This window comes from Tachyglossus aculeatus, chromosome 3, assembly GCF_015852505.1.
Source record: "Tachyglossus aculeatus isolate mTacAcu1 chromosome 3, mTacAcu1.pri, whole genome shotgun sequence".
NCBI lineage: Eukaryota > Metazoa > Chordata > Mammalia > Monotremata > Tachyglossidae > Tachyglossus > Tachyglossus aculeatus.
The window spans coordinates 87,318,792-87,332,809 of NC_052068.1; the positions used below are offsets into that span (position 1 = coordinate 87,318,792).

General features: G+C 47.4%; 1 protein-coding gene across 2 annotated transcripts in view; it reads left to right on the forward strand.

Moving 5' to 3' along the window:
- Positions 1-870: 870 nt before the first annotated feature.
- Positions 871-14,018, forward strand: part of SMAD7 (SMAD family member 7) — a 31,480-nt gene continuing 18,332 nt past the window's right edge. Inside the window, exons 1-3 of one of the 2 annotated variants that reach the window (XM_038744206.1) lie at positions 871-1,481; positions 4,836-4,889; positions 10,911-10,985. In XM_038744206.1, coding sequence (XP_038600134.1) covers positions 890-1,481; positions 4,836-4,889; positions 10,911-10,985 — 721 coding nt within the window. In that variant the 5' untranslated portion in view covers positions 871-889. The remainder of the gene's footprint in view (positions 1,482-4,835; positions 4,890-10,910; positions 10,986-14,018) is intronic. The other variant, XM_038744207.1, reaches the window with a different exon arrangement.

The following is a 14,018-nucleotide window of genomic DNA, read 5'->3' on the forward strand; positions in this document are numbered from 1 at the left end:
TTCTTTCCTTCCCGGTGATTTTTGGCTGGTTAAGAACCATTATTTCACCAGGCACCTCATGTCGGGCGAAGCCCGTTTTCTCCTCCTCCCCCGAACCTTCGCGTGGATGGAATTCGTGGAGATCCGGTTACTAAGGATATAGTGTAAAAAAATAATTAAATCGCGTGCCTTGGTGGGGAGGGGGGGGTGCCTTGACTTAAAAAAAAAAATAACCCGCGCCCCCTTTCCACCCCCACTAGACTGTGAGCCCACTGTTGGGTAGGGACCGTCTCTGTATGTTGCCAACTTGTAGTTTCCAAGCGCTTAGTAGGGTGTTCTGCACCCGGTAAGCGCTCGAGAAGTACTATTGATTGATTAGGGAGGGGGAGCGCGTTTTCCCACAACTAGAGATTTAATTTATTCTCCCCCGTGTAAAATCAGTCGCCGGCCACCTTGACGGTTGGGGCCGCGACTCCTCGTCGGTTGTTAGGGGTTTTTTTTATTATTATTGTTGTTTTTTGGCGGGGCAGAAAACTACTGTGGTGGTAGTTTTTTGGCGTCTCCCTCCCTCTAGGCCCGTCCTGCCCCTTGGGGTTGGGGGTGAAGTTAAGGGTGTCGGAGGAACGGGGTGGCAGAAGAGGGGCGACCCCGGACCCCCCCCCAAATCTTCCCTCCGGGCTCCGAGAGACTGGCGCATGTTCCGGATCGTTCCTGCGCCTGCTGCCGCCCGGGCCCTTGCAACTCCCGCTCCTCCTCCTCCTCCTGCTGCTGCAACTGGTGCCGTGCCTGCCCCCGCTGCTGCCGCCGTGTGTGGCCCCAACTCGGCGCCCGGATCCTTCATGGTGTGCGGAGGTCATGCACGCTCCTTAGCAGGGAAACGACCTTCCTCCTCCCCGCCTCCTCGTCCCGCATGTTCAGGACCAAACGATCGGCGCTGGTCCGGCGACTCTGGAGGAGCCGGGCGCCCGGCGGGGAGGACGAGGAGGAGGGCGGCGGCGGCGGCGGCGCGGGAGAGCCCCGCGGGGACGGGGCGACGGACGGCCGGGCGCATGGGGCGGGGGGCGCCCCGGGCGGGACCGCCTGCTGCCTGGGCAAGTCCGGCGGCCGGTCCGCCGCCCAGCCGTCCGGGGGCTCGGAGCCCGAACTGAAGGCGCTCACCCACTCCGTCCTGAAGAAGCTGAAGGAGCGGCAGCTGGAGCTGCTCCTGCAGGCGGTGGAGTCCCGCGGCGGCGCCCGCACCGGCTGCCTCCTCTTGCCCGGGAGGGTGGACCCCAGGCTGGGGCCGGGCCGGGAGCGGGGGACGCCGGGGTCCCCGGCCCGGGCGCCCTCCCCCGCCGCCACGGCCTACTCGCTCCCCCTGTTGCTCTGCAAGGTCTTCAGGTGGCCGGATCTCAGGCATTCCTCGGAAGTCAAGAGGTTGCGTTGCTGTGAATCTTATGGGAAGAACAACCCGGACCTGGTTTGCTGCAACCCTCACCACCTCAGCAGGCTCTGCGAACTAGGTAGGACTGAGTTTCTTGCTCCTGCCTTCTCCTAGATCAGAAATTAAGTGATCTTAAACATAAGGTTACTCTATTTTACTTGTGTATATGTGTTTGTACATATTTATTACTCTAAGTCACTTGTACATGTCTATTCTGTTTCTTGCTCATGCTTTCTAGTAGATCAGAAATTAAGTGATCTTAAACATAAGGTTACTCTGTTTATTTTACTTGTGTATATGTGTTTGCACATGTTTATTACCCTATTTTACTTGTACATATCTATTCTATTTCTTGCTCATCCTTTCTAGTAGGTCAGAAATTAAGTGACCTTAAACATAAAGTTACTCTGTTTACTTGTGTATATATGTTTGTACATGATTATTACTCTAATTTACTTGTACATATCTATTCTATTTCTTCCTCATGCTTTCTAGTAGATCAGACATTAAGTGATCTTAAACATAAGGTTACTCTATTTTACTTGTGTATATGTGTTAGCACATATTTATTACTCTATTTTACTTGTACATATCTATCTATTCTATTTCTTGCTCATGCTTTCTAGTAGATCAGACATTAAGTGATCTTAAACATAAAGTTACTCTGTTTATTTTACTTGTGTAGATATGTTTGTACATATTTACTACTCTATTTTACTTGTACATATCTATTCCATTTCTTGCTCATGCTTTCTAGTAGATCAGAAATTAAGTGATCTTAACCATAAGGGTACTCTGTTTTGCTTGTGTATATATGTTTGTACGTATTTATTACTCTGTTTTACCTGTACATATCTATTCTATTTCTTGGTCATGCTTTCTAGTAGGTCAGAAATTAAGTGATCTTAAACATAAGGTTTCTCTGTTTATTTTACTTGTGTATATATGTTTGTACGTATTTATTACTCTATTTTGCTTGTGCATATCTATTCTATTTTATTTTGTTAGTATGTTTGGTTTTGTTCTCTGTCTCCCCCCTTTAGACTGGGAGCCCACTGTTGGGTAGGGACTGTCTATGTTGCCAACTTGTACTTCCCAAGCGTTTAGTACAGTGCTCCGCACACAGTAAGCGCTCAATAAATACGATTGATTGATTTTGTTAATAATAATGATGATGGCATTTATTAAGCGCTTACTATGTGCAAAGCACTGTTCCAACCGCTGGGGAGTTTACAAGGTAATCAGGTTGTCCCACGGGGGGCTCACAGTCTTAATCCCCACTTTACAGATGAGGGAACTGAGGCCCAGAGAAGTGAAGTGACTTGCCCAAAGTCACACGGCTGACAAGTGGTGGAGCCGGGATTTGAACCGATGACCCCTGACTCCAAAGCCCGGCCTCTTTCCACTGAGCCAAGCTGCTTTTGTTGTTTGTCTCCCCCTTCTAGACTGTGAACCCGCCGTTGAGTAGGGACCGTCTCTCTATGTTGCCAACTTGGACTTCCCAAGCGCTTAGTACAGTGCTCTGCACACAGTAAGCGCTCAATAAATACGATTGATTGAATGAATGAATGAATGAATGTTGGGTAGGGACCGTCTCTATATGTTGCCAACTTGGACTTCCCAAGCGCTCAGTACAGTGCTCTGCACGCAGTAAGCGCCCAGTAAATACAATTGAATGAATGAATGACCCCCGACCCTCCCACACACACACGGCCCCCCGAAATGTCTTTCCAGGAGTGTCTCCATGGCTGGTCCTCTCGGTGGGGTTCCAGTCCCTACCATTAGATGGGAGGACGGACCTGTCTGTGTTCACTCTGTGCCAACAGAAAAGGGGGTCCGGGGGTCTGGGACCCTTCTAGACCGTGAGCCCGCTTGTTGGGTAGGGACCGTCTCTATATGTTGCCAACTTGTACTTCCCAGGCGCTTACTACAGTGCTCTGCACACGGTAATCGCTCAATAAATGCGATTGAATGAATGACCTTTAGGGGAAGGGGTTGGGGTCAGGTGACATAGGCGGCGGCGACGGGTCTCTGCAGACGGATAGGTTGCAAATTGGGGAGCTGCGAAGGGGGCCAGGAAAGGGTCTCTCCTCCTCTCCCCTCCCCGCCCCCTTTCTATCCTGGCCCTCTCGCCCCCAGGTCCTTAATTTGAGGTTTGGGTGTTCTTGATACCCAGCCGGGGGAAAAGCAACGAAGGGAACAGAAAAGGCCCCGTGCCACCCGGCCCTCTCCCCCTTTTCCACCCCCCCCCACCCCCGCCCTCCGGGTGACTGGTGATTGATGGCCGGCTTTGGCCCACCGGATCCGTGCCAGGGGAAGACGTGCCCAGGTGATCGGGCTCCTCTGTGTCTGCTGCCACACCGGGCCCGGCGCCCTTGGGTTTGTGCTAAAGGCAGCGGGGGGACCAGGCGACAAACTCCAACTCCGACTACTGGGAAACCCATCTCAAACTTCCCAAGTCCGGTCTAGCCTTTCCTACGAGGCCCGGCATCAAAAAAAATATATGTACATAAATATATAGGAATAGGGGTACACGCTTTTCCCCTTCCTTCCTTCCCTCCTCTCTCCATCCCCTCTCTCTCTTCTCCGGGAAAGAGCCCATAAGTTGCAAGACATCGAGTTTGGGTCAGTGACATTGCGCTCCCACTTTCCGAAACCGGACCAAGAGGAAGGATTTTTTTTTTCATGTTAGTGATCCCGTCGAGTGGCATCCTTTTCCACCGACCACCCCAAAACACCCCCCTTTTTCCTCTGACAGATTTTTTTGTTTTATTGTTTTGGGTTTGGGTTGTTTTTTTTTTTTGTGAATGAGCAAGAGTTGTACAACTGCCCCCATGGTCGAGGCGAGTGACCCCATGGCGTTGTGCGCCTTCCCCCGTCCCAGAAATATTAACCAGTACTCTAGCTATTTGTAAACTTGCCGAGTAGTTGGAGTGAAGTTAAAAACTCAGTTGTCCCCTCTTAAATGCCGGGGAGAGAGCTGGGGAAAAGCGGGTCAGCGGGAGAAGAGCAGTGGTTACATTTTTTTAAATAATGAAGTTGGGGGGATGCGAGAGGGTGCAACTGAGGGACGGGCGAGGTTGGGGGGTGGGGGGCTTTTTTCCCTTTTCTGTGAAATGTTAAATGTGGAGCTCGCGAGGATTATCAGGCAGTCTGAATCAGTGGTGATTTCCAGAGCTGGAGTGTTTTAGCTGAGCCAAGGAGGCCCCGATCAGACAGTCAGAGTAGCAGATAGCAGCGAGTCTGGCGCCAGGCGGCCCCTTTTGTTTATCTGACAGCTAAATATCAAGGCAATCACCGCCTCGCTGCCCTGCCTCCAACCCCCAGAGCTAAGACAAACAGTTTTACTAAAAGAATGCCACTGTTATCATAAGTTTCTATCTCTTTTTCTCATGGCTCTGCCTTTATTTTCTCTGTACTTTTTCAATTTCAGAGTCTCCCCCTCCTCCCTACTCCAGATACCCAATGGATTTTCTCAAACCAACTGGTGAGTAAAGTAGTTTTTGCTGTCTTCGATTGGAAAGGGACTTTAACCTACTTGGAGGAGGGGAGTACAAGGGGGGGGGGGGTACGACGACAGAAGGACCGGGGGTTAGAAATTGGGGGGAGGGCAGTGGACACCACCCATTTTATTGTACCCACTACGTGTTCTCTTTTCTGGGATGGTATTGGGTTTTGATCTCCCCTTCCTCTGCCCCTCATGTTTGAAAAATGATTCTTCTTGCCACACACCTGACTGCTCCTGCATTTCTGCCCTTTCTGAAGTACTTATATATTCTGTGACCTAGTTAATTTGAACTCAAAAAAGTCTCAAAAGCTGGGATGACCACATAAATCGGAGCCATGTGGAACAGCCAGTTCTAATAGGGTAAATAGAACCTGAGGAATATTTTTCCCCAATCCTCTGGTTCATTTCTGATGTAGATTGACCCTCTTGAGGAGCTCAATAATCTTTAATTTCCGGGAACCGTTGTAGATGGGCAGTTTGTCTGAGAATGAGGTTTAGGAAAGTGAAAATTTTCCTTTAATCTTCCCTTACTCCCCACTTCCAGTCAGCGTTAGCCAGGATTTTCTTAGAATTCATGGTGGGGTTCATAAAAGTTTCCAGCCCAGCTCCACATGCCTGTTGCTTTGTAATTGAATGGCAGGGTGCCAGGGCAGAAGCCCATTTGAGGCTGGCACCAGCTATGTTGCGGTTGTCTGCATAAACTTCGGGCTGGCAGCAGATGCACCCGGTGTAGATAAATAGGACTGGCATTGTAGAAGGAGGGGAGGGATTCAGGGGAAGTCGGAAATGTGGATAACATCAGGAAGGACCTGCAGTTCCATGGGGCTGCTTCATATCTCTCTGAAGTTTTGATAGTAGTCGCGCAGTTGTCTTGGTGACTGGACCCTGCTATCTCCTGAAACAGACCTGGTTAACTCTGAAAGCATTCTTTTTCATGGGGGAGGGGATGAAAAGTTAAGGTCACGGTGCGTAGTAGGAGCTGTGTCCTAGATTCTGGGCTTTGGTTAGGTTTACGTACACATCCATGAGATTTATCCCCCAATAAAAAAAGTTTTTCTTGAACAAGGGTGCAGTATTTTTGAAACCCCATATTTCACAGTCATCATCCCCTTCCAGTAGCCGAAAGGAAGTTGCCCCTTGTTCCATGTACTCAAGCATGGTTTTATAGTTGGGGCACAAACCATTTTTGCCTGGTAAACTGGTAAATGTTTATTAATGAGAAATAGCTGTGATCTGTATTTCTAATTTCAGTTTATCAGCTACTGCTTTTTAAAAAAATCACTAAACACATTTTGGCCCATGACTTAAAACGTTGAAGAAATACTATTGTCAGTTCCCTAATGGTCCACTGGAGTACTATTTTTTTCTGGATCCTTAAAATTTCTGCTCCATTTGTCTTGTGAAATTCAACATTACTTTTGCCCTGGCGGATATCCCTGAATGTGTATAGGGTAAACTGTTTTCTAAAGCATCCAGGAAGATGATCGTCCATCTGTCCTGTCTCTCCTCCCCCCAAGCCCCTCCTCCCATTCCCCAAAACTTTGGGCAAGAAGGGTTAATAATTGGCTTTCAAGGTTTCTGCAAATGAATAATAAATCTATTAGCAGGATTTAAACATCCAATCTGCTGTGCCAGGACCTCATTTTCAGTTAGAAGAGTGATGTATTTATTCATTAGCAAGTGTTGACATAAGGTAGCAAAATTTGTGTAAACAGAGAAGCCACAAAAACAGGAGTGTGCCATTTCAAAAGGAAAAGTTCTCCAGATAAACCCATATAGGAAGTGATTAATTCCTCCAATTGGGAACCTCCCCATCCCACCCAACAAATACCCGATTATTCACCAAAATACTAAAAAATAGTGATAATAATCTCTTGTCAGTAAGGTTACATAGAACATGGAACAGAATCAGTGGACAGACTCCAGACCAAAGAGTCTGTCTTGGCAAAAGGTCACCAAAGACCTATACAGGTTTGGGGAAAAAAGGAGTGCTTTAGCCTTGTCCTGAGAACTATTGTGGAGAGACAGGGGGGAAAAAGAGGTTCAATGGTGATGTTCCTGTTTACATCACTACCTTGATATTTCAGAGATCTGGGAATTTGCTTTCTCACATTCTTAAGTTTCTAAGCTCTGTGTTTAATTTGTTTGTCTTGGGTTACTAGGTGAGAACCAGGAACAAGGCTTTACAATGGAAAACTGTTAAAATCATAACCAGTTTAACCACTAGGGAGTCCCTGCTCATGATACTCAGGTTTGGGAAGAGGATGCAGCCGTGGGGAGGTGGGTAGTGAGAGAGATGTATGGGGATCTGGAGAGCAAAGCAGCAAGGCAAGCATTTAGAAGGAGCTCCAGGGATCCGAGTTGATGGGGCCAGTGAGGAAGGGTGGGGGTGGGCAGAGAGAGAGAGGCATTTTATTACCCCAGTTAAAACCAATCATTTGTAGTTCTCTATTGTCTGGGGAAAGACGGTTGGTGCCTAATATTCCCAATGTTTAAATCTTGCTTAGAACATCCCTATTAGATTAAGAAGTGTAAACACATCCAACCAAACCTTTAAGGGGAGGGGCAAGGATGGACTGGTGTGGCTATTTCATTTAGTTTTAGAAACTCCTAGGGGAGGAATATGGCCCTGCAGGGAAAGGGATGTTAACCAAACAGGGACGTGCCACCCACCCTGATCAGCACTTCCGATTGCAGAGTGGAATTTGGACTGTTTGGTTTCCATTTTTTTGCCCTTCTCTCTCCCAGGTTGGGTGGAGTTTGGCATGGCAGAATGATTGTCAGAGACATTCTAAAACAAAGGGGCCGTAGGGGGGATGGCAAGATTAGAAGTGCTTGGCTTGTGTTAAACCCACAGACTAAGAGTTAGAAGCAGCAGGGCCTAGTGTATAGAGCATGGGCCTGGGAGTCGGAAGGACCTGAGTTCTAATCTTGGTTCTGCTACTTGTCTGCTGTTTGTCCCACGGGTTGTTGGGGTTTCAGCATGCCCAAACAGCCCCAGTACTCTACAGTTGGGTGGGCAGGGGAGGTCTCTGTAGTATAGGGAAGCATCTCATCCAAGGGCAGTTCTCGGGTCCTTTGGAAATAAATATTGCTCCTGTTTCCCAGACGTGTTTTCTCTTAGTGAAAAAAGCTTAGGAGGAAAAGGGATGACTGTAAAATAGGTTCCCAGAATAGTGTTCTGCACTCCAGGTCTTCTCAGGCCGTGCTCATTGACCAACTGACTGGAAATCCCTTTTCTTGGAGATTTATTGTGCTGTGACCTTGAATAATAATCTCATCTCTGCCACCTCCTACCCCGTCAGGTAGCCGTGTTATCCATCCTCAGTCCCTGGCACAGCTCTTGGGAAGAGGGCCAAGGACCTGGGAGCAGGGAGTCTAGGTTGGGCTTTCTGACGAGGTCCTTGTGGCAGGCAGGGGAAGATGGGTTGGAAAGGGGCCAAGCTAAATGGTGGCACTGCCAGTAGCTTCCCAGTGTAGAGACTGGAAGCAGAATAGGAAGGGGGACCAGGGGACTCAGGAAGGAAGGAGACCGATTTATGGAGGTCACCTTTTTTTGATGCAGAGAGACTGTGCTTGATTCTGGGAGAGTTTAGAGATGTCAGTCAGTTCACTTTGTGGAAGAATTTGAAACCCCATAGCTAGGGGTCCTGGCGAGGGGAAAAGACTGGAGTGTTCGAGTTGGGATGATTAGAGGGAGCCTAAGATGAGGAGAGGAATTTTTCTCACCTGTAACCCTGATTCACTGGGTGGCCTTGGGCAGGCCACTTGGGCCTCTGTTTCCCCATATATGGAACAGGTGTACTTTCCTACATCACAGAAATGGTTATGAGAAGTAATTAACGTTTGTAAAGCTCTTACTGAGATCAAAGGTGCGGGATAAGTGCAAAATAACATTTCATAAAAATGTTTGTGGTTTGCGTAGCCCAGTGTCAGGGATACCTTTGATGTAAGAGTTGGCGACAACTTGCAGGGTCCCATTTCATGTGCTGTCCCCCATTTATCCAGAGAAGCTGGGGACATGCATATTTTTGTGGGGGTGTATGTGTTATATCGAAGGATCCCATGGCAGTGCCCTGGTTTTCAGGAAAAAGCAGGGCAAGGGATGAGAATTGGGAGAAATATTTGATGTAATCCCTGGGGAGTCTCCTGGGTAATGAAGTAGAGGGAAGGGTTAAAGAACTGTCTCTTTGGGAGGTAGTAAACTACCAGGCATTGAGAAAAGTGTACAGTATACAGTATTTCACAAGTAACTCCCACTTCCTGTCTCCCCTATTGTTTTCAGGTTGATTAAGTATATCCTGTTAAACTGTATATTCCTGTTGCGAGTTATACTTTTCCCTGATAAAACGAGATTACACCCGTATTCTCTTCTCCACCCTGCCTTCCATGCTTCTTAAGAGAAAGTGCTTGAAGAAGAAATGATGTGCTGGTGGCCTTGGTGGGGATAGATTGAGGCCTGAGTGTGGGTAGGAATCATATCTACCAACTCTTGTATTTGCCTGAGCGCTGAGTACAGTGCTGTGCATACAGTAAGCACTCAGCGAACACCATCTCTTGATTGATGGAAGGATGCTTTGACACAAATCCTTATGGGGGAGAAGCTTAAATTCTTAAGGGCTTTATTGGTAATCTGCCAGCTACCTTAAGGCAGCACCTTGTTAATTTTTATGTTGGCATTCTGTATTTCTCAGGGTGAACTTCCCAACTCTCCAAACTAGAAATTCAAGTGCAATTTATATACTGGAGCATTGTGAATGGAGTTGGCTGTATAGGAGAGAGACTTCTGTCGAGGGTGTCTAGTGATCCAGTTAGCACCTTTCCTGAACAAGTGCCCCATGATTTCAATCCGTGTTAGCACTGAGATGAGAGTTTCACCAGTGGATGCTGCTGCTGCTATTCTGTGCCAAGATTGTACTAAGCACCGGGGTAGATGCAACATTATCAGGTTGGACACACAGTCCCTGCCCATCATGAGGCTCACAGGTATTGGATCCCCGCTTTACAGATGAGGAAACAGCTCCAGAGAAGTTAAGCAACTTGACCAAGGTTACACAGTAGGCCCTTGCTCTGCAGAGGTGGGATTAGAACCTAGGTCCCTGGACTCTCAAGTCCCTGGACTCCCAGGCCTTTGCCCTTACTTCTAAGCGGAGGAGAACTTGCAGTTTTAGCAGTGAACGGATCTCTCAATTACCTTGGACACATGTGTGGCAAGATGCAGATACTGTCTCCAGCTCTTATTTAGGGCAAGGATGAGGGCACCCTACTCAGGATTCAAGCTGTAGTCTGCAGAGCTGTCAGAAAATAGGTTTTCTCTTTATGTCTCTTGGGCCGGGGGTGGGTGGGTGGAGGGAGAGGCTGGGGTTAGTCAGTGACATAAGGGAAGGAATTAAGTTCTACTAACCAACCTGCTTATGGCCTGCTCCCAAACTAGCCAATCCCCAAAGTATTTTTGTGTGGGAGAGGACCACGAGAAGAAAGAATATGTGGAAATACCAAGAGGTACAGAGCCCCAGCTTGGCCCTGCCTGCTGTGTGAATGGTGGTAGATGTGGTTAAAAGAACAAAAAGTGGAATGAACACGCACCTAAGATATTTTGAGGAGGCCTGAAACTGATTATCGCACTGGGACGTCTCTGGATTAAAAGTGGCAGTCCAAGCTCCCTTTGACATTGGTCCAGCATGGGAAGATGGCAGACTTGATTTCCTCATCGGAGGAGGACTTGTCATAAAAGAGAGATTCCAGCCAGTCTGTCATTTTGCATGACTTGACTAATGATTAACTGGTGATGTTAACCAAGGCATGGGTAACAAGCTGATGTGGTCCCATCTTAGGATAGCAGTCCCTGAGCAGACAATTAGTAATAGGCATCATTTCCTGGTGTAAACAGTTTGGAATGTGTGGTCTCTCTTTCAACGAGGTTTACAGTTTACGAAGAAATTCATCCCTCTTTTTCTTTTTCCTTTTTTTTTTTCTCCTTTCAAATTCTTTCTGCTGCAGCAGATTGTCCAGACGCTGTGCCTTCCTCCACTGAAACAGGGGGAACTCATTATCTAGCCCCTGGGGGGCTTTCAGGTAAGCCTTGTTATCTCATTTACCTGCTTACTTAACTCCCCTCATCCCCCCCATGGGGCCTCACTATTGTGTCCCAGACTGCCTGCAGTTGCCCTTCTTTTCCAGATGCCTAAGTAGATTGACTCTTTACCGGCACTTTTATTCTCTTTCAGTTAGTTGCTCTCCTCTCAATCCTCTGAACAGAGGGTGATTATTGATTGAGGTTGCAGGTAGGAACATGGGATTGGGTAAATGGTAAATGTCCCGCCAAAGGTCAGGTGATAACATTTTGGTAAAAGCAGAAGAGGGCCAGCCAGACAGACTCTCTGGCTTGTATTCCTTAAATCTGTGGTTTTCCTGTGGATTGCCTATTGGTTTGGTGGGCCATCCTTTCCTGTCTAGGTTACATACACCCCTTAAACCAGCTCACCAGAGAGGCTGTGAGAATCATTTTTTTTCTGGGGAGTGCCCCAGGGCATACCGAATAAGAATTGGGCAAAAAAAAAATCAGCCAGTCTCCCCTTTATGAGGCTGTGGCAGCTGGGTAATTGGGTGTCCCAGACTGACATCATTCTACAATTTGGAGCTGGGTTTGTCGGAATAAAGCATCAGTTGGTTTTCAGGGTTGCGTTGGGGTTGGAGGCCGAAGGGACTTAAAATCAAAATATCTGCCGAACCAATTTCATTGAGATCTTCTCCAGAGAGAGGTTATTTAAAGACATTAATCTGCTTCGACTTGGCTTCTTCTTTTTGTAGAGCATGTCATCACTAAGTTGCCCCAGAATTAACCAAAGCAGGAGGGCAACTAACCTGCAAAAACATCAGCTGTGCTTCACTTCTTGCCTACTAAGTGACTTTATTATTAGTTCGTTGGGCACTTATATAGGATCATGGTGGTTAATAACTGGTTTTGAAAGTGTACTTGTGTGGACTAGTGCAGGCTGAAAGGTACTGTGCTTTTCCAGATGTCTCATTGACTAATGATTTGTAGAGCATTTACCCGGTTCGTTGCTTTGTGACAGGAATTTTAGAAATCTGTAGGCTCTCCAACCCCCCATGGCCTCAGTGTATGTACCTCTCCCTAACTCTCTCCAGGAATTGCTATTGGTGTGGATGTCTTTAAGGGGAGTCTTGTTTGTTTTTTTTTCAGTGTAATATATACCCTGGTTGTTATTTGAGAAGAGAGGATACTGTTTGCTCAAAGGTCCTAATGAGACTTGAGAGGAAAAAAAAGGTGGATGGGTGGGAGGCTGTGGAATGGGACAGAGAAAATACGATTTGTGGTTGTCTGCTTTCTAAGGCTGTAACTGGACCAAAAAGCAAAGAGGGAGAAGCCCAAGAACAGAGAGAGAGAGAGAGAGAGAGAGAGAGAGAGAGAGAGAGAGAGAGAGAGAGAGAGAGTGAGTGAGTATGTGTGTGTAGGGGAGAAGCAAAACAACACAATAAGGATGATGTTGATCATTTTGTTTTGTAAGTCATGAAATATGCAGGGAGGTGGCTGAGTTCCTCGGTACCATGTGAAATCAGCAAAGGAAGTACTAGGTTTTTAAAGGGGGCTTTTGGAAAGGTTTGCGTTATTGATAACATCTTGTCTGTCTAGTCTGTTGCCGAGGGAAAAGGGGAGGGGTGGGGGACTCGTTTTGGGTAGAGCTGCAGGAAATGACATCGCTGGCCTGTGAAGACCTCCTCTAGGACTGCTTCATCTTAAAAGTGCAGCCAGAGTTGGGACATTACTCACATTTTGCCGTGGATTGTGGATTTTTCCCCAGAGAAGGGGACCGCTAGTCAAGGAATGGATGGGTGTTTCTTCTGCTCCCGAAGGGTTTTCCAATCCCAGAAAGAAATCTTTTTACAATCATGAATTGCCTCCCCCCCCCCCAAGGAAGGTAATTGCAGCCATTCAGCTTAATGAGGAGCTGAGAGGAGTGTTGACTCACAGGAGGAATAGGGGTTTAACTAACAGGTCACAAAGCTGAGGGCCTCCACATGAAAGGACATTTGTTTTGAAGTCTTGATTTACAAATTCCCAACTGGAGGGACTCAGGCCTGAAAGTTAAAAAACAGAGCCAGTTCCCTGCCATTATGACTTTTCTTAACTTGGGGAGACCAGCAACAAGCTTGAACAGGGTCTTAATGAGCTGTTAAGGGGACCGAACTTGGAATATTATTTCCTGGTTTTGGGGATGAGGGACAGGGAGGGGAACTGAGCTGGTAGCAGGTACTGGACCTTGTGTTAAAGAAGGAAGGATCGTAGTTCCACAAACGGAGCTGTCAAAACTCCTCCAAAGAATCCTTTTGCTGGCTAAGCTCCAGAGAGGCCCCAGTTCTCCTCCTTTTAAGCGGTTTGTCTTTCCATTCCAGTTGACTTGGGCGAGTCCTTACAGATGACGAGGAGAGCAACCCAGTGGAAGAGGAGATGTTGAGACTTTAAAAGAGCCTGGAGGGCTTGCTTGAGAAGTTGCTTAGTTTTCAGGGTGGGGGCAGGGCACTAGAAATCTTTGTGGAAGTGCTTCTTCAGCCCACACCCCCGCTTTGAAACAACCAATCTGAGCATCTCCATCACATGCACGAGGTCCCGTTTTCTTTCCTGGCTCAGGCACAAGCCAGTTTAATGAATGGGGCTCAGTTCAGGGTGGGAGGAGGGTTGGGGACACTGGAGCCAGAGGCTTGATTCTTTTGGCAAGGGAAGGACAAAAAAATACGAAAACAGTCTCGGGGGGGTCTTCCCAAAAGAACTGGTTCCTCCTAAAATGCACTAAGGTGGTCTTCAATTTATTGGGGCCTCCTTGCTTCATATTGAATAAATAGATGTAACATGCGGGCACAGGTGGGAGAATGAACCCTGAGAGCCCATTTCTTGTACCTTCCCAAGTGCTTAGTACAGTACTTGGCACATAATAATAAGCTTGTAACAAATGCCATTACTGTTACTCAAAGAATTCACTCTCCTATGCTTCCAGAAATGATATGAGAGGAACTTACGGGAGCTTAGCATCCGGGCTTTATTATGATCTTGATGCGCAGCAAACACATTCACTGTGGCAGGAAAGGGGA